The 23,452-nt window shown below is 47.0% G+C and overlaps 1 protein-coding gene across 3 annotated transcripts; it reads left to right on the forward strand.

Moving 5' to 3' along the window:
* The first annotated feature begins 5,473 nt into the window (after nt 1-5,473).
* Nucleotides 5,474-21,280, forward strand: LOC114587086 (protein S100-A16-like). 3 transcript variants are annotated; one of them, XM_028711002.2, is made up of 3 exons: nt 5,474-5,621; nt 18,218-18,411; nt 20,754-21,280. In XM_028711002.2, exons 1-3 carry the CDS (start codon nt 5,615-5,617, stop codon nt 20,916-20,918), a joined length of 366 nt encoding a protein of 121 aa, XP_028566835.1. In that variant the 5' UTR covers nt 5,474-5,614; the 3' UTR covers nt 20,919-21,280. The 3 variants fall into 3 exon arrangements, with proteins under 3 accessions (XP_028566835.1, XP_028566837.1, XP_028566836.1); XM_028711004.2 differs by lacking the exon at nt 5,474-5,621 and adding an exon at nt 10,046-10,141; XM_028711003.2 differs by lacking the exon at nt 5,474-5,621 and adding an exon at nt 10,069-10,179.
* The last annotated feature ends 2,172 nt before the right edge of the window (nt 21,281-23,452 follow it).

A 23,452-nucleotide genomic window follows, 5' to 3' on the forward strand; every position in this document is an offset into this window, starting at 1 on the left:
CTGGGGAAGCCCAGCCAGATGGGCGGGGTATAAATAATAAATTATTATTATTATTAAGAACCTCAGGAAGGACGTCCTCGTGGATTGGGCAGCGAGTCCTTTGATTCCGTTGAAAACACAAAACATGAATTATTTAATAAATAAATGGGATAACCATCCAAGAGGAATGTATGGACAAAGATATAAAACGAACTGTGTGATAAAAACAAGACAATAGAAAAAGCATAATGAGAAAGATTGGAAGTTTTTTTTTTACAGAAAACTTTATTGGATAAGACATGATGTTGTATAAACATTTGGTTCTTTTTATTGTAATTTTTCTCTTTTCTTGTTTCTTTTAAACCCCTTTTGGTCTTTTTTGATATGATGAATCCTTTTTTTCCTTTTTTCCTTTTTCTCTCCTTTTCCTTTTTGTGCCTAATCTTGTTATACTTACCTTTGTTGTATGATTGTATTTTAAATTAATGAAGATTTTTTTTTTAAAAAAAGAATTATTTAACCTTTCATTTGTTGCATTTCAGTTCTGACTTTTCCTCCTCGCCATTGACTCTCCCCAAACAACCCTGTGAGGTCAGGCTGAGAGTGAGAGACTGCCCCAAGGTCACCCAGTCAGCTCCATGGCCAAGTGGGAGGGATTTGAACCCGGGTCTCCCAGATCCTGGTCTTGGGAATTGTAGTTTACCCCTAACAGAACTAAATCCCCCATCACCCCCTTTATAAAAAAAACTACAGTTCCCAAGATTCTTTGAGGGAAGCCATGTATTGACCAAGGAGGTCAAGGTGGCATACGTCCTCCTCTTCCCAATTTTATTCTCACAACAACCCTGTGAGGTAGGTTAGGCTGAGAGTGAGTGAAGGTGAAGGTCCTGTGTGAGTGTCTGGAGGCGGTTGGAGGATGGATGGCGGCTAACAGATGGAAGTTGAATCCTGACAAGTACTGTTAATGGGGGACAGGGGGCAAGCAGGTATGGAGGACTCCCTGGTCCTGAATTGGGCAACTGTGCCCTTGAAGGACCAGGTGCGTAGCCTGGGAGTCATTCTGGACTCACAGCTGTCCATGGAGGCCCAGGTTAATTCTGTATCCAGGGCGGCTGTCTACCAGCTCCATCTGGTATGCAGGCTGAGACCCTACCTGCCCGCTGTCTGTCTCGCCAGAGTGGTGGATGCTCTAGTGTTGGTGCTGACCTTTAAAGCCCTAAACGGCCTCAGTCCAGTATCCCTGAAGGAGTGTCTCCATGCCCATTGTTCTGCCCGGACACTGAGGTCCAACTCCGAGGGCCTTCTGGCAGTTCCCTCACTGCGAGAAGCCAAGTTACAGGGAACCAGGCAGAGGGCCTTCTCGGTAGTGGCACCCGCCCTGTGGAACACCCTTCCACCAGATGTCAAAGAAAAGAACAATTACCAGACTTTTAGAAGACATCTGAAGGCAGCCCTGTTTAGGGAAGCTTTTAATGTTTAACAGACCACTGTATTTTAATACTTTGTTGGAAGACCCAGCCAGATGGACGGGGTATAAAGAATAAGAATAAGAATAAGAATAAGAATAATTATTATTATACCAGGCAGTCTAATCACTACAACACATTAACCCTCTACCATATCTCTTAATCCAACGTCGTCATCCAGAGTTGTCTTCCCCAGCCTGGTGTCCTCTGGTTGTTGCAGGAACTCTGACTCCCATCCACCCTTGCTGCGAGTATGGTCAATGCTCAATGACAATGGAAGTTGTAGCTCCACAATGTTCTTGAACTCCGAATTCGCGTCAGCCTGAATGAACATGCCCAATGGACGGGGATTATGGGAGGTGTAGTTCAGCAATGTCCTCAGGCTCCAGCTCCTATCAGACTCAGTCAGCATGGCCAACAGGCAGAGATGATGGAAGTTGTAGCTCCAGTAGGGAACATCTGGTTTCACGTAGCTTAAAGCACATAAGCTCTCTTAAATGTACAGAGATTTTGTATAGGTCAGTAAAAGTAAAATGGATTCTAATTCTATTTGTACCTGGGTTACTTTTTTCATTCCATCTTTTACAGTGGTACCTCAGGTTACATACGCTTCAGGTTACACACTCTGCTCACCCAGAAATAGTGCTTCAGGTTAAGAACTTTGCTTCAGGATGAGAACAGAAATTGTGCAGCGGCAGCAGCAGGAGGCCCCATTAGCTAAAGTGGTGCTTCAGATTAAGAACAGTTTCAGGTTAAGAACGGACCTCCGGAACGAATTAAGTACTTAACCTGAGGTACCACTGTATTTGTGTTCTGAAATGTCCCTGCCATTTTTATTTTTATTTTGCGCTTTTCACCAGAGGAAAATAAAATCTCTATGGCTTCATTCATATCCTCAGTGCTGGCGTCTAAATTTATACTCATTTTGTGGAGCCTTTCTGCTGCCCTGAACCATTTGGTCATTACTTCAAAATGGTTTTCTCATGTATGAAAAGCTAAGCCTCACATCCCATAAACTCCCAGATACCAAGCATTATTCAATAATCCAAGAGGAACATCTCTCCTAAAACGGTACAGACTGTAATCTGTCTATTTCCTTTTTTTTTTATTCAGAGCATTCCTGCTCTTTTGCCAGAGAAGCTCCCAGAACAGCTTACAGATCAATAAAAAGAACAGAGTCCCTGCTCTGGGGCTTGCCTGTTAAAAAGACACAACACAAAAGGAAAATGCAATGGGAAGGGAAAAGGAAAACATGTGAAGCCAGGCACTGAATTCTTAACATTGCAAGGTTCTTAGATATGCGTACCTTGATTTAAAAGCAAAACCTCAAATTCTTCTCCGACCTCAGAATTAACTTAGCATTCCTCTTTCTTTCTCACACACAGCAGGAAATGCCTCTTCTATTAAAGATAAGGCCTTCAGCGATGCATACTTAATCACCTTGAAGAATGAAGGGAAATCCTTCTTGCTTCAGCACTATTGCAATATTACTACTCTGTGACGATGCTTTAATTGATCGATCAATTCAGACGATGACGACTCTACAAAGGTTTCTTTAATTGCAATGTCACATCTAGACATCCAAACACTGTGGGGCACTGGGTCCCCAATATGTAAAATAGCAAACATGTACATACAATACATATCATTTTAAGTCTAGTCTAGGAAAACTGCGGAAAGTGGGGGGAGCAAGGCTGTACTCCACAATCAGTGCTAAATAATAAGCTAAACAAGCTATAGCTTAGGGCCCCACTCTCTTGGGGGGGCCCCAAAAAAATTAAAGAAAAACACACCTGGATGTACATTTCCAAAATATAAGATAAAAAATAAAAATAAAACCTACATACAGCAACAGTGTTTTGTGTTGTGGTGTTGTTGTTTAGTCGTTTAGTCGTGTCCGACTCTTCGTGACCCCGTGGACCAGAGCACGCCAGGCACTCCTGTCTTCCACTGCCTCCCGCAGTTTGGTCAAACTCATGTCCCTAGCTTCCAGAACACTGTCCCACCATCTCGTCCTCTGTCGTCCCCTTCTCCTTGTGCCCTCCATCTTTCCCAACATCAGGGTCTTTTCCAGGGAGTCTTCTCTTCTCATGAGGTGGCCAAAGTCTTGGAGCCTCAGCTTCACGATTTGTCCTTTCAGTGAGCACTCAGGGCTGATTTCCTTCAGAATGGAGAGGTTTGATCTTCTTGCAGTCCATGGGACTCTCAAGAGTCTCCTCCAGCACCAGAATTCAAAAGCATCCATTCTTCGGCAATCAGTCTTCTTTATGGTCCAGCTCTCACTTCCATACATCACTACTGGGAAAACCATGGCTTTAACTATACAGACCTTTGTCGGCAAGGTGATGTTTCTGCATTTTAAGATACTGTGTTGTGCAGGCTCCTCTTTTGTTATGTGCAAATGGCTTTAGATACCTATTAGGCCCATAAATTACCATATAGCATATATTCAACACAAAAAACAGTGACAATTTGTTGTTGGCAAAGGACAGCTGGACATAAAAAGGACCTCATTGGCTTCAGTAGCTTAGGGCCTCATCAAACCTAAATCCAGCCCTGCCCACAATATAATACATTTTTGTATGTCGTGTTCCTGAACATATACATTTTGGGGGCATAATTTACCCCTAGGAGATGCATTTTTGTAGACAAAAATTGGCTGCACTGCAGAAATTTGGAGAAGTGTGGATTTCAAAGGATAGCTGTGCAAAATTAAGGAGGTCTACCTACAGATCAAGGTAAACAATATCACTCCAATCACCGTGAAGGTTATTTATCAAGTCACCATCATCTGTGGCCTTGATAATGTCAGGTAACTGATAGGTGGATGGTGCACCTCCCTGCCAGATTTCCCCCACAGGAAATGCACCCCCCTGCAGGACTGAACTCTCTGCTCATCAGCTGATGAGTGGGGGTTAAGTCTTGCTGCTTTAGTTGCATACCAGTTTTCTGGAGAAGGGGCAATTTCAGCCCATGCCCAATCTAATCCTTCCCCCCATGTGTGCGTCAGGTTGATATCGATGCCAGTGATGTCAAATGATTGACATGGGGATGTGGTTTGGGGGAAGGTGCCACTGGAATTATTAAAAAAGATTTTTCCATCTTCCATCTTGTTATTTATTATGACTATGACAGATCAACACGGCTACCCACCTGTATATCTAATATACCCAGTTTGCCCTAAAAGACCATTTCCCCCAAACCACACCCCCATGTCAATCAGTTGGCATCACTGTCATCAATGTCAACTTGAAGGACAGGGGGAAGGATTAGATTGTGCATGGGCTGAAATTGCACCTTTTGCCTCCCTCCCCAGAAATCGTGCGGTGGCGGCTGGAGGCCCCATTAGCTAAAATGGTACCTCAGGTTAAGAACAGTTTCAGGTTAAGAACGGACCTCCAGAACAAAATAAGTTCTTAACCCGAGGTACCACTGTATCTTGGTTCAGACCAGAGGTCCGTCTATGCCAAACATCCTTTTTGCACCCAGCTGTCTCCCAAAAGCCCATCAGCCCCAGCAGTGCAATGAATCACCAAGACCTTGGTTCAGATCAACGGTCCAGCTATACTCAGCAATTTTATTCCGACCAGAGGTCCATCTATATACTAACGTCCCTCTTTTTCTGCTAGCCAAATGTCTCCATCGACAATGGAGTTAACTATTGAGGCTTTGGCACTGCTGTGCACTTTGTCTGTAAAATCTGGTACTGCTGCCCCCTCTTGGAGGCAGGATACTGGGTTAATGCCTTCTTGTTTAAAGCATAGCTGGTGTGTAAGTTTTTTTAAAAATACACCCTGGCCGCTTTGGCTGCCCATACCTTGGGCCTTACACACCAGCGCAGAGCGTGGGCGATGCTCTGCATCACCAGCAGGAAGAACGAGAAGGGCCACGAGGCGCATCCTCTGGTTTTGCAACGGCTTGCCTTCTGATGCCAGGTGAGTTGCAGAGGAGGAACGCCCCAAAAAGAGTGCCTGAGCCACAGGAGGGGAGGGAATGTTTCTCTCTAAAAGGAAGTTGGGACTGGCCTCATGACACAGGCATTGGGCGGGTTCAAGAGGTGGGTGGTGTCTAATCTCATATAGCCCAACTCCAGCCAACGCCAGGACGAAACAGGCAGACGGACTCAGAAGTCTTTGGTCGACGAGAGACACACAGCCCACAACACAACCATGCCAGGTAAGGAATATCCAACACATCGCCGTCTGTTTGTTTATCGCAGGGGGGAAAGGGCTTCTTTCTAAGGACCCTACGGCGAGACGCTGGTCTTCTTTCAGCCTGGAATGTAGCTAGGAAGTTTCTGAGGACGTGTCTCTACAGGTCTTGGTGGAGCAAGCACAGTCGTCCGACTGGCATGCCAACGAAATGTCCCTGGGAAGCGAAAAGATCTGGGATGAAAGAGATGTGGGGGCTGGGATCAGAACTGGGAAAGGGATAAAGAACCCAGAGGTGGTATTAGGGTCTCACCAAACCACTGGGTCTTTACTCGGGTTGGGCTTCGCTCAAAGTCTTGTGTGATCTCCTTCGTTTACTGGATTCCAGAAGCCCACCAATGTGTGCTAAAGTTATGTTGACCTAGGATCTAAATCCTAACCAATCTGCGTCTGATGATACCATCGGAATATAGGGAGATGTCTTCTACTGAGTCAGACCAGAGGTCCACCTAGGACCAAAACTGTCCACAGTTCCCAGCTTGGGGAAGGGAATCTGTTCCTCCCATCCTTTCCTGGAGATGTCTGGGATTAAACTGGGGACATTCTCCATGAAAATCATCCCATCTACCCCTGAGCTACAGCCTTTCCCCTGAACAAGTGCGCAAGTCCTGGTTGTGAGCACCTCTCGGCTGGATCATGTCCAGTCCAGCATTCTTAGCAAGAATCCATCCACTATGTGGTCAGCCGATGTCCCATGAGTGATGTGCTCTGGTACAAGGCAGCTTCCTAAGTTTTTAAGCTTCGGTATAAGAGAGACTGAGTGGCTTCTGAATACCAGTTACTGGGAGCCACAGGTGGGGCTTGTGTTCGAATCCTGGTTGGTTGCGGGTTTCCCACAGGTCTCTGGTCGGCCACTGTTTGAACTGGATGATAGATTAGATGGGCCCTTGGCCTGATCCAGCGGCAGGCTCTTAAGGATAGGGGTTTTGCGTGGAGAACTTGCACTGCTCCACGGTGCAGAGATGTGTCCGAAAAACGCACCCGCCAGGGTGAAGCATGCGTATAAATGCGCATAGCATGTATGCGAAGATGGCTTGACAAAGATGGCTTGACGAAAAACAATGTGTGTATCGGGAGAAATCTTTAGGAAAAGGCTGGTGAGTTTTCAAGAGGATTTTAAAAGGAAGCAGCAACCAGATGTGGAAATATGGAGAACTTTAATACTGGGGATATGAGAAATTGAGAAACAGTGGAGCCGACATGTTTGCTTATCCCCAGCCATGGCTTTTTGAAAACATGGATTTCCATAGGGTCTAAGTGCAACTCATTTGGTCTGAACCCAACCCATTGCTCTTGGCCACTTGTCTGAGATGATGATGATGGTGATGGAAAGGGCACGTTGGTTTAGGTGCCCCCTTCCCAAGGATAAAAGGCAGCTGCCTGTCTATATCAGATTAGGTTTAATGGTCCTAGGACAGCCTAAAAAAGGAATGACTTTTAGCCACTTGGATGACTTTTAAGACATCTGAAGGCAGCCCTGTGTGGAGAGGCCTTTTAATGCGTACTGTTTTATTATGTTTTTATGTATGTTGGAAGCCACCCAGAGTGGCTGGGCAACCCAGTCAGATGGGCAGGGTATTATCATCATCATCATCATCATCATCACACATTGACCTAAGTCCCACAGAACAGAGCTGGACTTTATTCCCAAGTAAGCATGCACAGAAACAAGCTTTTCGTTGCAGCATAAATGAATTGGTTCATCTAGCTGAGGGCTTCCCCCACCATGGTGGCCTTCTGACATTTTGGACCACAACTCCCATTAGCCTCAGACAATGGTCAGGACGGATGATAGTAGAAGTTCAACACCACCTGGAGGATGCAGTCCTACCTTAAGATGCCAGATTTTGAACTCGGGACCTTCGACATGCAAGGCAGATGTCCGACGACTGGGTACATTGGCAACTTGCATAAGGGTTGCGGCTCAGGGGTAGAGCAACTCTCTTGCCTGCAGATGGTGCCAGGGTCAGTACCCCATGGCTTTTTCAGGTGGGGATGGGAATGTCTCCTCCCCGAAGCCTTGGAGGGCAGCTGCCAGACAGTACTGAACAAGATAGGTCAATGGTCTGACTCTGTATGAACATACCTTCCTATGTTCGAAGGAGCACACACTTTTCAGAAAGAGCCTCAGATCGTGACGAAGTGTCGAAACAGCCGATGGGAGGGAGGGAAGGGTAAAATACTGCGACAAGTTTCAGCTTGATTGACCAAATACGAACAATCACAGCCCAGCAATAATACTTAGAGACTTCTCTGTGGATGGTGTGTCTGAAGTTCACAGCCTCTCCTCTAAGAAAGTTTGCCCACTCCTCTGTACTGAATGGATCTGTTTCAATGTGGGTCTGCCAATAGCTTTGTGGGACATTTCATGTAAGTTCTGGAAGCTGACGTCTTTACGGCCAGGAAGGATGCTTCTACGCAGACTTCCACATCTGGATATGCATCTAACCGTCCTAAAATAAATAGCCAACCCCGTCTAGAGATCTCCATGTTTCAGGAAGCAGCGCCAGAAGTATAGCTTCCATAAGCGAGTTTGTTTCTCAGCTCCTGACCATCTCCAAATTGGGATTTTCAAAAAGACAGGGCAAAGGCGTGGGGAAGGCCCACTGGGAAAACAAGCGGCTTCCATAACTCAGTGGAAGAGGATGTTCTTTGGAACTGGAATGATGAGGAGCAGACATGGGTGGTGGTGGTTTCCAATTCAGTACAAGTTTAAAGGCAAGCTGATCAGGTTTGTGGCTGCTGAAATGATCCGAGAATTGAAATGGAGCCATCTTTCGCAATTGAACTTTCTCTGAATTTTGCAATGTAGTTATCCGACCAACCAAGGTTGACAAAAAATAATAATCTTATATTAGGGCAAAGTGTGCATGGAAGTTGATGCCTTGATGAAAATAACTTAGAAGAATGGATTCTATTAGGGGAAAAGGCTTACAAAATGTGTAGCTTTGTCAAAACTGTATATGGGGGGGAAATGTAATTATTAGGTGAAATCCACTCCAAAATGCTAGTGAGTTTTCACGAGGGTTTTTTTTAAAACTGAAAATTGCAGCAGAAATGTGGAGACTCAAATTTCAAATTGGGAAAATGAGGAATCCAGAAATGAGTAACCTAAACTGACAAATCCTTCCATTCCTAGTTGGGCAAAAGTATCAATTTCAGTTGTTCTTGCTTTCTCCCATTTCCAGTAGCTACTGCCCTTCCTCTCATTAATTCGTTGACTTTTTTCCACGATCATTTATTACCCCAGAAAGTTGCCTTGAGCCCCAGTCATGGAGATGTGGTGTACACATATTTAAAATAAATGAATTCTCATTTGAAAAAAGGATGAGTCAGGGACAGATAAGTGTGTAGGCAGTCACCGAATTTGCGATGGGCCACAGAATAAAAAGACAGAATGACACAACTTTGGGGGTCTATTATTATTTATTTTAAAAAATGATTGCTTTTATCATCAGGCAGTACACCCCCAAAAGTAAGGTTAAGGGTTCGGGTTGGAACACAGCACATTTGCTCCTAGCTGGGATGAACTGGAAGCAGTAATTAAAACGTTCCCAGGCCCGCAGGAATCCAGCCTGTTATACTGCCTCAGCAACCTGGTTAAAATTGCTGATGAGCTCTAAATAATAAACTTTAATTTGGAAGAGGATTGACAGCTGGGCTTCCCTAGCATGCTGTGACTTAGACCGGGCAGCAACGTGCCAGGAAATACAGATTCGTAGGAAAGAGGAAGGCACCTTTAAGCATGTGCAGAGTGCTGAACCCTCTTCCTTTGAGGAGAGAGGACTCCCGTCCATCACAGGTAGTGACGGCAGGAAGATTCCAGGTTAGGAAGAACTCTTGCTATGTTCAGAAGAGAACCTCCACGTTCTAAGGCAGTCTACCGCTGAACACTAAACAACCAAGGCTCCGAATCGTGTGTCCTTTGGAACTGCAAGCGGGGAGCGTTGCTGTCGTGCGCCCTGAATTGGCTTCCCATCTGGTTGGACAGGGTGCTGTTCTAGACGGCCCTTTGGCCTGATCCTGCTGCCAGGCTCTCCTGATGTTCTTGAAAATCAAATCAACCTTGCGAGAGCTTGCCAGACCAGGTGGGAAGGAAGGGATAAACCCGTCGAGGGTGTGACATGGGCAAGTCCCTTCTTGCTCAGTCTGCTAGGTACAAAACGCCTTTGAAACCTCACACACCTGGGCTGCTCCTCCTCACCCGGCTTATCTGTGGGAGAAAACATTTGCTGCGTCTCTCCGATCCATTTGGAATGTCGGTGTGCCAGATTCTGCCAGTGCTTTTGTGCCAGCAGCCGGTGCCCAGAGACATCCAGGCGGTACCATGTTGGATAACCCCCTCGTTGCTAGAATTAAAGGAGGCAACTTATTTGTGTTTCCACTCGCGCATGTGCGGCTAATTTGCAGGATGCCGTCATCTGCATCGAAACATTCCTCCGCAGAGTCAGGACGGGCCGGAGAGACCAGATCCCTGGCGGTTGGGCAAGAGTTTTAGGAACCTGTCCTGGTTCCCTATCATGGTGGGTGGGGACGGCCTCCCACGCTTTCCTGCTTTATCATCCCAGAGCGATGCAGCTGGCAGTGACGTGTCACATATATGCACTTGCAAGTGGGGTGGCATCTAAGGGCAGGAGGAATTCCAAGGATGGGGCAGAATGGGCTGCAGGGCACCTGTTGTTGTTTAGTCGTTTAGTCATGTCCGACTCTTTGTGACCCCATGGACCAGAGCACGCCAGGCACTCCTGTCTTCCACTGCCTCCCGCAGTTTGGTCAAACTCATGCTGGTAGCTTCGAGAACACTATCCAACCATCTCATCCTCTGTAGTCCCCTTCTCCTTGCACCCTCCATCTTTCCCAACATCAGGGTCTTTTCCAGGGAGTCTTCTCTTCTCATGAGGTGGCCAAAGTCTTGGAGCCTCAGCTTCAGGATCTGTCCTTCCAGTGAGCACTCAGGGCTGATTTCCTTCAGAATGGAGAGGTTTGATCTTCTTGCAGTCCATGGGTTTCTCAAGAGTCTCCTCCAGCACCAGAATTCAAAAGCATCAATTCTTCGGCGATCAGCCTTCTATATGGTCCAGCTTTCAGCCTTTTTATGGTCCAGGACACCTGGATGGGGTCAATTTGACGGCGAAAAATCTCCATGAGAAGCTTGGCCAATAGGGTGGAATACCCACCCCAAAGCAGAACATCCCTGCCAGGGAGACGAGTGGGAAATGATCGCATTCAGAATTTCTGCCATGTTTTGCAATGGTGATTTTATGAATGGATCCCAGGTTATTTTATGAATGAATTGACATGGTCGTTATGTGAATGAATCCCTGCGGCTCATTTATGAATGAATCCCTACAATGTCCTAGGATACTTTTTTTGTAATGGTAACAAAAATGCTGGAGAGACCTGCTAAGAGTTCTTCCCTCACCCCTTCTTCAGGTTATTCTGCTGATGGGACATTTGGGACGGAGTGATATTGAAATCTTCCCAAAAGGTCTAAGCGTTGCTTTGGATCGGGACTGTAGGCCGGAAGAGTTTAATTCGAGGAGGGCGGGGGACCAATTTGCTAAACAGGTGGTGATCCAGAAATGTCATCCCGCCTTTAATTTAATCAGCATTTTGTTACTTTTAAAATAATAATAATAAGATAAGAATCATATCCCAAGAAACATCTGTTCCTACCACCAGGCCAGGAACTTTTTCAAAGCCTGAGGGCCACCTTCACTTCTGGGCAACTTTTGAGGGGCCACATGTCAGTGGTGGGTGGAGCCACAGGCCAAGTGGGTGGAGCAATGGGTGCAAATTTTACCTCTGTAAAATAGTCTAGAATCTACTCATTTTTCTATCTGGGCAAGCAAGAAGCAATTGCTGTTTTTATGATGTTTATATTAATGCTTTTAAAATGTAATTCGCTTGAAGACCTCTGGGTAACAATAACTAACACGTCTAATTAATACTAATACTTTTAGTACTATACTATATTAATACTATGCCTGGATTGCTCTGGTCCATGGGGTCGCGAAGAGTCGGACACGACTAAACGACTAAACAACATACTATCCTATCCTATCCTATCCTATCCTATCCTATCCTGGTACCTTGGAAGCCGAACGCCTTAGCTCCCAAACAAATCAGCTCCCGAATGATCGAAACCTGGAAGTGAGTGTTCCGGTTTTCGAACGATTTTCGGAAGCCTAACGTCCGGGGTGGCTTGGTTTTAGAACAGTTTCAGGAGTCGAACAGACTCCCAAAATGCATTCTGTTCGAGAACCAAGATACGACTGTACAATACAATACAATACAATACAATACAATACAATACAGCTGCTGTTGTATTACTGCTATTACTGCTAATAGGAATATACCGTATTTTTCGCTCTATAAGACGCACCTAGTTTTTGGAGGAGGAAAACAAGAAAAAAAATATTCTGAATCCCAGAAGCCAGAACAGCAAGAGGGATTTGGCTTCTGGGATAGCCGCACAGCCTGCATTCGCTCCATAAGACGCACACACATTTCCCCTTACTTTTTAGGAGGGAAAAGGTGCGTCTTATGGAGCGAAAAATACGGTAAGTATCAGAGTTCAAGGACTGATTCCAGGCAGGAAAAGACACTCAGGGTGTGAGACAGTGAAGGATGTGGCTTGGAGAGAAGGCCTAGGGAGCATTGCAAGGGGGCCACATAGAGACAACTGGAGGGCCACATTAGGCTCATTCCCCTAGATCTTTTGCCTCTGCTGGAGATCAGAGCTGGTTGAGATCCCTGCAGCCTTTCACGAGAGCCCCTAAGTTGCTCTGATTCTCACCCGCTCCAAACTCCACTTAGGGGCAACAGAGAATTTGTTTCCCATTCCTGGTGCTTGAAGGAAAATTCAAGATGCCTGTCCCTTTCGGGCAGAATTCGCCTTCGCCTTGATTTCCACAATGAACAGGATGTCACTTACAGAGGAGATCTGAGTAAACAACTGCATCATTATGATTAAAAATAAATAAATCAAGAAGGTGACATCCAGATCAGGAAAGGTAAAACAACTAGGCCAACTCCCACCTTCTTATTCTGTTTTTTTGTGGGAGGTTTTCTTCCTCCTTCTTCCTGGATGTTGGGACATCCTGTGACGTCAGCCCATCCTGAAAAGTGGGAAACACTTAACGAGACTTTTATTGCTTAACGACTTTGAGCACTTCAGGCTCCTCCCTTTTTCCTGGGAGAAGCAGCTCTGGACTTTGAATCTTTTCCAAAGGGCGTGCAGTAAATCTAGTCAATTTGATAACTGTTAATAGCCATGCTGTATGGATTATTGAGCCTAAGAGAAAGCCTAATTCCTAGCCACTCCACAAATGTGGCCCTCCGTGTCTCTCTGACTGGCCCTCAGAACTCTCTCTCCAGCACTGACCTATGTCCACGCTTGAGTTTTTGAAGTGGGATAATGTAGGGCTGCCATACATCTGGAACTATCCCGGACATATGCAGGATTAGTCCTTAGAAAATAGCGCGGAATTTCAGAAAATTGGGGGGAAATGTCCTGTAAAACCCAGGTGTATGGCAGCTCATGGTTAGAAGTGTTTATTTTTTGGTGAATTTACTGGGAAATGACTCAAAATCTTCTCTCTCTTTTTTGGAGGTTTTGAATAAAAAAGTTCAACAACTCTGCCAAAAAAACAAGATGTGCATTCAGAAACCTCCTGCAGTTTCTAAAGGAAACTGACAATTCTCTTGCCCCGCCCACTGTTGGCCCGGTCCCGGTCTGATGCTGGTATCATGTGTGGCCCCTGAAAGGTTACTTTGAAGGCAACGTGGCCCTCATATTGAAATGGGGTCCCCACGTCCAGGGAAGTTGCACTGAGCGCAGGATGCTGCAGTGCAATTGCTGGCAAAAGCGAGTCCTTGTTGTCGGATCACACTTTTGCTCAGGGGTCAGTGCTGGTTGCCCCTTGGAACTCCCTGCCTATTGACACCAGGCAAGTTCCTTTACTGCATTCTTTTCAGCGCCTGCTAAAATCATTCTTGTTCAGCAATCCTATCACTATTATGAATATATTTATCTACACTCCACTTGACAGGGACTCAGGGTGATTACAGATAAAAATAAGTCTACTTGAATGTTTGGAAAGTTGACGAGAGTTTTAATATATGTTTTTTAGCCTGTTGGCATTTTAACTTTCTCAAAGTCTTAAATTGTGGCTGCCAATTCTTCCTATCTTTTTTATAACTAACACACACACACACACACAGAGAGAGAGAGAGAGAGAGAGAGAGAGAGAGAGAGAGAGAGAGAGATCCATACCCATTACAAAGTATCTTTTTTGTAATTTACTGAAATAAAACAGATACTTAATATAAAGAAAGAACGGAGGCAGGAAGAATGAAAGAAAGAATGAAAAAGAGAAAGGAAAGAAGGAAGGAAGGAAGGAAGGAAGGAAGGAAGGAAGGAAGGAAGGAAGGAAGGAAGGAGAGAGATAAGGTTAAAAACAGATAAAAATACTTTCAGTTCTCTGTCCTGCAGTTAAATAAAGTACAGGATTCAGTCATTAGCATCTAAATATTCTATATTTTATGAACCAAGCTGGCTGCCAATTCTTCTTATGGATGATAGCATCGTTTTATCTTCTTTGCAAACCACTGAGGGTTTCCATTTCTGTTTTAACAATAAATTGGTGTATAAAGTAAAGGTAAAGGGACCCCTGACTATTAGGTCCAGTCGTGACCGACTCTGGGGTTGCGGTGCTCATCTTGCTTTATTGGCCGAAGGAGCCAACGTACAGCTTCTGGGTCACGTGGCCAGCATGACTAAGCCGCTTCTGGCGAACCAGAGCAGTGCACGGAAATGCCGTTTCCCTTCCCGCCGGAGCGGTACCTATTTATCTACTTGCACTTTGACGTGCTTTCGAACTGCTAGGTTGGCAGGAGCGGGGAGTGAGCAACGGGAGCTCACCCTGTCGCCGGGATTCGAACCGCCGACCTTCTGATTGGCAAGTCCTAGGCTCTGTGGTTTAACCCACAGCGCCACCCGCGTCCCAAATTGGTGTATAAATTTTACCAAATAAAATAAACAGCCTCCCTTGGTGGGAGCCCTGGGCTTAAAGCACCAGTCTTCCCCTAAAGAATCCTGGCGCTTCACCTGTCGCAGAGCTACAAATCCCTGCACATCCTGGGGGATCCTGCATGGAATCTGCAGCTCCCAGAATTCCTTGGGTGAAAGGCCATTTGCATCAAATGTGCTTTTGATGTACAGTGACCTTGGTCTCTCCAATGCCCTCGTTCAGTCGCTTCGGTTTCCCCAGCCTTTCCCAGGCAGCTTCCACACCCAAGGATGGGATGGAATGAGCGATAGGAAGGTGAGATTTCAGGACATGGCGGATTCCAACGCAGCGGGTGCCTTTTTATCAATCCTGTGCTGCCGATGTGCCTCGCAAGGATAGCCCATAATTGCGGCTTTTGCCTGGCCCCACTCCTCCTTCTCACCCTCCTACACCCGCTCTGATTGGCTGGGAGGGAGCGGCATTCCATTCCAATGAAGGGCTGGCGACTGGTTTTACGGATTCCGCTCCCGGCACCCGCCTCACTGGGGCTAAGCAAAGCGCCTGCCAAAATATAATTATCGTTAATCGCCTGTGCTGGAGTGTGGGTGTTGCGACCTGGAGGGGAAGGAAGGAAGGAAGGAAGGAAGGAAGGAAGGAAGGAAAGACAGGCAGATTGCAGGGCAGAAGGATGGATCCTGCAAACCAGCTGGCTTGCATTCCTAGGAGCAGCCACCGGAGGTCGCTGTGCAGGAAATACGGGAGATTGTTGGGAATGCAAGACTCCATGCAAACTCAGTGGTTGAACATTTCCTGTGCATGCCAGGGGGTGACTTGGGGAGACTTATGAGGGCCAGGTTAAGAGACTTAGAGGGCCGTATTTGACAACCTGGCCTGAAATTCCCTGACCCTGATCTAGACACCTATTTGAGGAGACAATGTCAGATTCGGGACATCATTTCGGGAACTTTCAACGGCCATAAAGAAACAAAGGAGGGTATGAAACTAATACAGGGAATATTGTCGCACATCAAAGTGCTGCATCTCTGATTGGTGTGAGATTTCACGGGTTCCACACTCTCGCTCAGAGTCTGTGTTTCCTTTTGGGAATTGGGCACAGCCAAGACTGTGGTGTCTTTATGATATATGGGTTATTCACACATATGTACAACCTGAACTTATGATGGAGGGGTTTACAGAATTAATACCCCAAAAGGGTCTTGTTTCTCCCACAGCTGCAGTCTTGGATTCAAACAGACATCAAGCATTGTTCTCTTTGCTTCTGTGTCCCCTAACTCCTAATTCTCTACTCTACTCTCTGTTGTGGGAGAGGGACCCCACCCATTTGCCGTCTCATACCAACTCCCCTTGATCCCTTTGTTCTCTTAATGACCCGTCAGCCAGGGGATTAACAAACGAGGAAGGTAGCCTGATTTAATACAATGTTAACACTTGCTGATTCCGGGGATTAGAAGTGTCTAGCACACAGTTTAGCACCCTAAGTCCTAAGACTTAATTAGATTCTAACACTAGCTAGAGCCAGGGATTATAGTTGCCTGGCACTCACAAACTCATAACAATATGTTGGTTGCTCAAGGATCTTCCAGCCAGGAAGTGACTTCCACCATTGGAGACATCCATCTCCCTGCAGAATGATGCAACGTCGGGGCACCCTGAGATAACCCTGGTTGCTATGAGTCATCATTCCTTCCCCGTACTCTTTCCAGCTCCAGCTAAAAACATTTTTGTTTCAACAGGCCTACCCAGACATGTTGGATGATGAAGCATGTCAACATGTTTTTAATTTATTCTTGGTTGCTTAATGTTCCAAATAGTTGTTTTTACTGTTTTTGCTCATAATGTTATCGTTTTATTCTCTTTGTGAACTGCGCTGCGGGCTGGTTTTCTTTACGATCAAGTAGTCTGAAATGAATAAAATAAATAATCATCCCCTGCAATGTTAGCATAGTTGTCAGTGGTGATAACAATGCCAAGGTAGCAGTTTCAATCCCTGTAAGAGACAACTGCATATTCCGATCCTGATCCGACTGCATTGGCTACCGATTAGTTTCCGGGCCCAATTCCAAGTGCTGGTTTTGACCTGTAAAGCCTTAAATGGCTCAGGACCGCAATATCTCAAGGACCACCTCTTTCTGTATGAACCTACCTGGACCCTGAGATCACCTTCTGAGGCCCTCCTTCGTGTGCCTCCTCCTCAAGAGGTCAGGAGGGTGGCAACTCAAGAACGGGGCCTTCTCTGCAGTGGCTCCCCATCTGTGGAATGCTCTCCCCAGGGAAGTTTGCCTGGTGTCTTCATTATACACCTTTAGGCGCCAGGCAAAAACATTCCTTCTTAACCAGGCCTTTGCTTAACCAGTCCTGGTTCCTTATCCCTCCTGCCTTTACAGCAGTAGCTACTTATATTCATGCAAGAAAGTCAGGAATGCATTTTTTGCTTCAATTATGTACACATAATTATGTACTATATTTTGTCACAAACAACTACATTTTCTTACAAAGGGGAAGAGATCTATTTTAGTGATACTTAAGACAACAACCTCTGGTATACCTAAAGATTGGTGAGAATAAAAGCAGTTTTTTAATACCTACTGTTTCACTAAAGGACTTTCGACTTGGTGCGCTCATTTCCCAAAGATGTGCTGCGCCAGCGGCGGTGCTTGTCATTCACAATGGTGGCGCTTGTCAGACTCAGCAATGGTGCTTGTCATTCTCAATGGCACCGTGCACGCGAAATTACCGCATTTTTCGCTCTATAGGACGCACTTTTCCCCTCCAAAAATTAAGGGGAAATGTGTGTGCATCCTATGGAGCGAATGCAGACTCCTTGGCTTCAGCAATAGGAATGCGAAGCCTCCAAAGCGCAGAGGGAGCGCTCCCTCCACACTCCGGAGGCCTCACGTTGCTTTCGCTGAAACCTGGAGAGTGAGAGGGGTCTCCCGGCTTCAGCAAAAGGAACCCGAAGCCTCCGGAGCGCAGCGGGAACTCACGCTGCGCTCCAAAGGCTTCGGGTTCCTTTTGCTGAAGCTGAGAGAGCAAGACTCTCCTGGCTTCAGCAGAGAGGGAGAGCTGCGCAGCACCCCTTCAGCGAAGCGGGAGGAGAAATGGAAGGGGCTCCGTTTCTCCGGCCGCTTTGCTGAAGGGGCGCTGAGCAGAGAGGGGGAGATTTTTTTTTCTTGTTCTCCCCCTGTAAAACAAGGTGAGTCCTATGGTCGGGTGTGTCCTATAAAGCGAAAAATATGGTAGCTAAATTTGGGGGCCCTGTGCAGATCTTTGCACCCTGGTGGCACATATGCTAAAGACAGCCCTGTGTGAAACGCTTTTAAAAATGGCTCATGCGCTAAATATTATGCATTGTATAAGGTAGGGGGCATCTTTGGGTTCCCAGATGTTGCTGGAACAGATCTCCTCTTGCCCCTGACATTCTGAGCTACATCTGGAGGCCCCAAGCTTCCCCACACCTGGGGAATATGTCCTGTCCATGAACTGGGAAGGGATGCTTATCGATGACGCATTTCCGTTTTCCCTCTAGGATGCAAGGGAGGAGGAACCAAAGGAGGAGACATCATGGGTGGGGACCCCTCTGAGCTGGAGTGGGCCATCCAGACGCTGTCGAAGAACTATGATAAGTACGCCGGCAAAGGGTGCTGTTGCAGCAAGAAGCGGGGGATCAGCCAGTCTGGCTTCCGGAAGATGCTCAAGCACGAACTCAACCACATGTTGACGGTGAGATGAAGGAGGGAGGGAGATTCAGAGGGCGCTGCCAAGTCAAACCGTCAGTCCATCTATCCAGTGCCAGATTTACGTATGAGCTGAACAAGCTATAGCTTAGGGCCCCACTCTCCCCCCCCCCATTCACTAGTAATATAAAGGTAAAGGTAAAGGGACCCCTGACCATTAGGTCCAGTCGTGACCGACTCTGGGTTTGCTGCACTCATCTCGCTTTATTGGCCGAGGGAGCCAGCGTACAGCTTCCGGGTCATGTGGCCAGCATGACTAAGCCACTTCTGGCAAACCAGAGCAGCGCACGGAAACGCCGTTTACCTTCCTGCTGGAGTGGTACCTATTTATCTACTTGCACTTTGACGTGCTTTCGAACTGCTAGGTGGGCAGGAGCAGGGACCGAGCAACAGGAGCTCATCCTGTTGTGGGGATTTGAAGTGCCGACCTTCTGATTGGCAAGTCCTAGGCTCTGTGGTTTAACCCACAGCGCCACCCGCGTCCCTACTATTAATATACTTCTTCTTAATTGTATTTCATTTCAACAATTGCTTTGATAAAATACGTATTTTGTTATGTGCAAATGGCTTTAGATACCCATTAGGTCCATAAATTGCCATATAGCATATATTCAACACACAAAAACAGCGACAATTTGTTGTTGACAAAGGACAGCTGGACATATAAAGTGTCAGCAGTTCAGCCTACACTTGAGTAGGACCCAACTGGCATGTTCTCTCCCTCCTGGTCTTTTGTTCAGGAGCTTCAAAAGCTTTCTTCAGCTCGAACATCACAGCGACCAATGCCAACCGACACCTGCACACTTAGGGATCTGCAGAGTTTGCGCATCATGTGTGACAGACCTCAGCATCTCACCATTTTGGCTAATCTACTTTATCTACATATAAACACACACGGAGCACTGCAACATGGCTCCCTCTCTCTCTAGCATCAGACAGCAAAGAGAAAATGAACAAAGGACAATAGTCCCACTTCATGGAACACACTAACACAAACATCCTGTCTCCGTCACTTCCCACTCTGTGGAATGAAAACATACACGTCATGTGATAGACAACAATCCCATGACTGCAGACATGGGGCATGAATCTTCAACATTACCTTCAGTAGCTTAGGGCCTCATCAAACCTAAATCCGGCCTTGTGTCTAGCCCAGTTTTTCTGACACGGACTGGCAGACTCTCTCTCAGCACCAGAAGTGCGGTGAAATTTTGTGTAGGGGGACAGATAGGGCCAGAGGCGCCAGCTTGTGAGGGGGTGACATTATGATGTCCCAACCTCGCAAACGTGAGCATCATGCTTCCTTCCTTAAGCTGGGCAGAAGCTTCTTGGGCTTTGGGAAGGAGGCACCAGGAGAATATCAAAGGGACTAGCCTAGTCCCCCTAGTCCATTGACCGCATGCCGCTGGTCAGCACAGTAACAATTTGAACTGCAAGTTGATTGGTAAGTGGGTGCAATATTTAGTCCAAGCAGCACTTAGAGGCTGGGATGTGGGGGGCGACAGAAAGCCAGGCAGCCTCCACTCTAGATGGGAAACCAACGAAAAGCAAGAATCGGGCATCTTACCCAGTGGCAAGCAGGTCAGCACTGAGATGGGGAGAAATGATAGGAATAACGTTTCATGGTGCCACAGCAAGTCAGGCAGGACTTGAATGGGGAAGCCTTAAAGGGGTACTTAGATGGAAAGCAATGATAAGCAATAGAGCGGTCACAAAAAGAATAACCTGGACTATTTCACACTTAGGCTATGTTGCAAACTAAGGACCCAGCTACATTAGTGAAACAACGTTTTGAATGCATTATCAACATGCAACACAAGATGGCGCTGGAGAGCAAAAAAAATTCTATGCAATTTTACATAGCGATTTTTTTTCTTATAACGATTCAATTTCTGAATTACTTATAGTGATTTTTTCCTGTGTGTAGGTCCAACCCTAAGATGTGAGTAGCAACAAGCGGTAGCATAGCATCAAAAGGCAATAGTACCAAAAGTAGTCTGAAGGGAGACTATTGAACCCTTGGACTAGGAGATGAATGGAGACGTGGGCAGTGAAAAGCTATTGCATGGTGCTTCTAAATGAAATAAGTTAGGTGGTGAGAAGAGGGTCTATTGCACCCCTTGGCTAGGAGTCAAACTCACCTGTGACCCACCTATTAAAGGGAGCAATTCAACTTTCCATACCCACTTTTGCAGAAAAGTGTCCCAAGTGTGTCTAGTAAGGTGGACCTCTGCTTCCCCATGTGGTGGAAGTGTCTACGCTCTTAGGCTCCAGGTCTCCCAGTCCCACTTTTCTGACTCGTTTCATTCCTCCTCTTCCCCCATCCAGGACACCAAGAACAAGCAAGCCGCCAACAAACTGATCTGTGACCTGGATGAGAATCAAGACGGACTCATCAGCTTCCACGAGTACTGGAACCTGATTGGCGGCATCGCCAGCCCAATCTCCTGCCTGATCCGACAGCAGGAGGAGAGCGTGAAGTTCACCAAGTAGAGAGAGAGAGAGAGAGAGAGAGAGAGAGAGAACGTCAGCTGCTCGCACCACCCCGAGCCCCTTCTATCTCTCCCCCCACATTCCGACTCCCTGCCTTAACCTTGCCGTCATTCCAGCTCCCCCTGCTGGCTGGGCTGCACATCACACGGCCCATCGCCATTTGGGCCTGAAAGCTGAACTCTACCATTCCTTTGGAAAATATCCGTCCACTTATTTAATCCTTTTCGACACCTGCAATTGGGGTATCGCGTCTGGGAGGGTGACGGGTGGTTGTGGGGAGGGGGTGGCCCTGTCCCGTGGGGATCCAGCCGGCTGTGTCAGACTGTGAAGAGCGTTGCAATAAAGCCTTGAGTCGGATCAGAGTGTCAGAGTCGTGCGATTGCCTCTCCCTTTTGGGGGTAACCTTTCTCGAGCAAGCTTCCGGTCCTCATTGAGGCCACTGAATTCCCAATGAAACTCCTCCAGTTGCTACATTCCACTCCTGGGTGCTCCTACTCCAGGCAGACCCGAAGAGCCTATCCCTGCCCTTTGCCACCAGCTGAGATATGCAGTCCCTCAACCTGGAGGCTCCATGTAGCTAGTCTTCCAATGAGCTCCTCGTCCAATGAGAGCCAGTGTGGTGTAGTGGTTAAGAGCGGTAGACTCGTAATCTGGTGAACCGGGTTCGCGTCTCTGCTCCTCCACATGCAGCTGCTGGGTGACCTTGGGCCAGTCACACTCCTCTGAAGTCTCTCAGCCCCACTCACCTCACAGAGTGTTTGTTGTGGGGGAGGAAGGGAAAGGAGAATGTTAGCCGCTTTGAGATTCCTTTGGGATATCAAATCCAAACAACTCCTCCTCCTCCTCCTCCTCCTCCTCTTCTTCTTCTTCTTCTTCTTCTTCTTCCACCACTACTACTACTTCTTCTTCTTCTTCTTCTTCTTCTTCTTCTTCTTCTTCTTCTTCTTCTTCTTCTTCTTCTTTTTCTTCCCCCATACATTTCCCTGGCTCTCTCTCTCTTAAATAGAGCCATCTGTGATCATGGCCAGGAGCAGACTCAAGCCTCCCCCTAAAACAGCCAGGGAATTCAGGGGGACGAGTTCCCATGCTCTGCTGGACCCCTAGGAGCCCCACTCCTCCGTGGGGGGGGGGGGTTCGTCGGGGCGCCTAGCCCTGGCGCTCTCCCCCAAGGCTCTATTTGCCCTGAACCGTCTCACCCTTAAGCGGACGACACAGAGCTCACCGCCATTAGCCTCCGCAGCAAACCAGAAGTCCCAGCGACCAGCACATCTTGTGCCAATGAGTCCCACAGACTAACCATGGGTTGGGTGAAGCATTTTCTTCTGTCTGACTTGGCAGAAGTCAGAGCATCTTCATCAAGTGAATCCCCCATTGAGGTGTTCCCAAAGTAAAGGAAGGATTGAACTCTGATTAATAAGAATACACACAGAGGCTTGAACCAGCAAGACTCTGGGAAGGGTGCGTATAATAATCTCTCTGTCTCTAGCCCCTGGCCCAGGTCGTTTTATTCACAAAAGAGCTTTTTACAGAGTGTTCGTAAGAACCAATCAGATTTCTTCTGAGCATTTCAACAAACCCCACGTGGGGACAAAGTTAAACTACCAAAACTAATTAAGCATGGGGTAAATAAAACAGAACTACAAAGGAGTGCATTTGGCAACCCCTGAGGTCATAAACAAGCAATACACATGATAAGAAGGATGGCCAGGAGGACAGCAATTATTATCACCTTCAGGTGAGATCTGTTTCCTGGCCCTAAAATTAACATCCTAAGATTAACATATCAGAAAAGCTACATCAAAGAAGCTGCCCACTGTCTTTGATGACCCAGGATGCCTGCCTGGCAAAGACTGGCAGTGTACATGACTGGTCAAGGAAGAGAAATGGAACAGGGATGCAGAGGTGTGGATTGATCAAGAATCATATCAAAATAGTTTAAACCCAGTCAATGCAATGCTTTCATTGCTGACACAGGTGGCTTACGCTATATTTGTTATAATTCCTCATAGCAATCCCACCTGATCACTCAAGGTAAAGGTAAAGGTACCCCTGCCCGTATGGGCCAGTCTTGCCAGACTCTAGGGTTGTGCGCTCATCTCACTCTATAGGCCGGGAGCCAGCGCTGTCCGCAGACACTTCCGGGTCACGTGGCCAGCGTGACAAGCTGCATCTGGCGAGCCAGCGCAGCACACGGAACGCCGTTTACCTTCCCGCTGGTAAGCGGTCCCTATTTATCTACTTGCACCCAGGGGTGCTTTCAAACTGCTAGGTTGGCAGGCGCTGGGACGGAGCACACCCCGCCGCGGGGATTCGAACCGCCGACCATGTGATCGGCAAGTCCTAGGCGCTGAGGTTTTACCCACAGCGCCACCCGCGTCCCTGATCACTACACCCAAGCATTTCCCTGGCGCTCTCTCTCTTAAATAAAGCCATCTGAGATCACGGCGATCGGCAATAGAGTGCGTTGGAGCCGTGAGCGGACTCAAGCCTCCTCGTTTCCCCCCGCGCAGTAAAACAGCCAGGGAATTCAGGGG

The sequence above is a fragment of the Podarcis muralis genome, chromosome 16 (genome assembly GCF_964188315.1).
Source record: "Podarcis muralis chromosome 16, rPodMur119.hap1.1, whole genome shotgun sequence".
Taxonomy (NCBI): domain Eukaryota; kingdom Metazoa; phylum Chordata; class Lepidosauria; order Squamata; family Lacertidae; genus Podarcis; species Podarcis muralis.

What these genes read in the sequence shown, in the direction of transcription:
- LOC114587086 (XM_028711002.2), top strand. An exon ending in AACTCAACCACATGTTGACG is followed by an intron (nt 18,412 to 20,753) that starts GTGAGATGAAGG and finishes TCCCCCATCCAG; the next exon opens with GACACCAAGAACAAGCAAGC.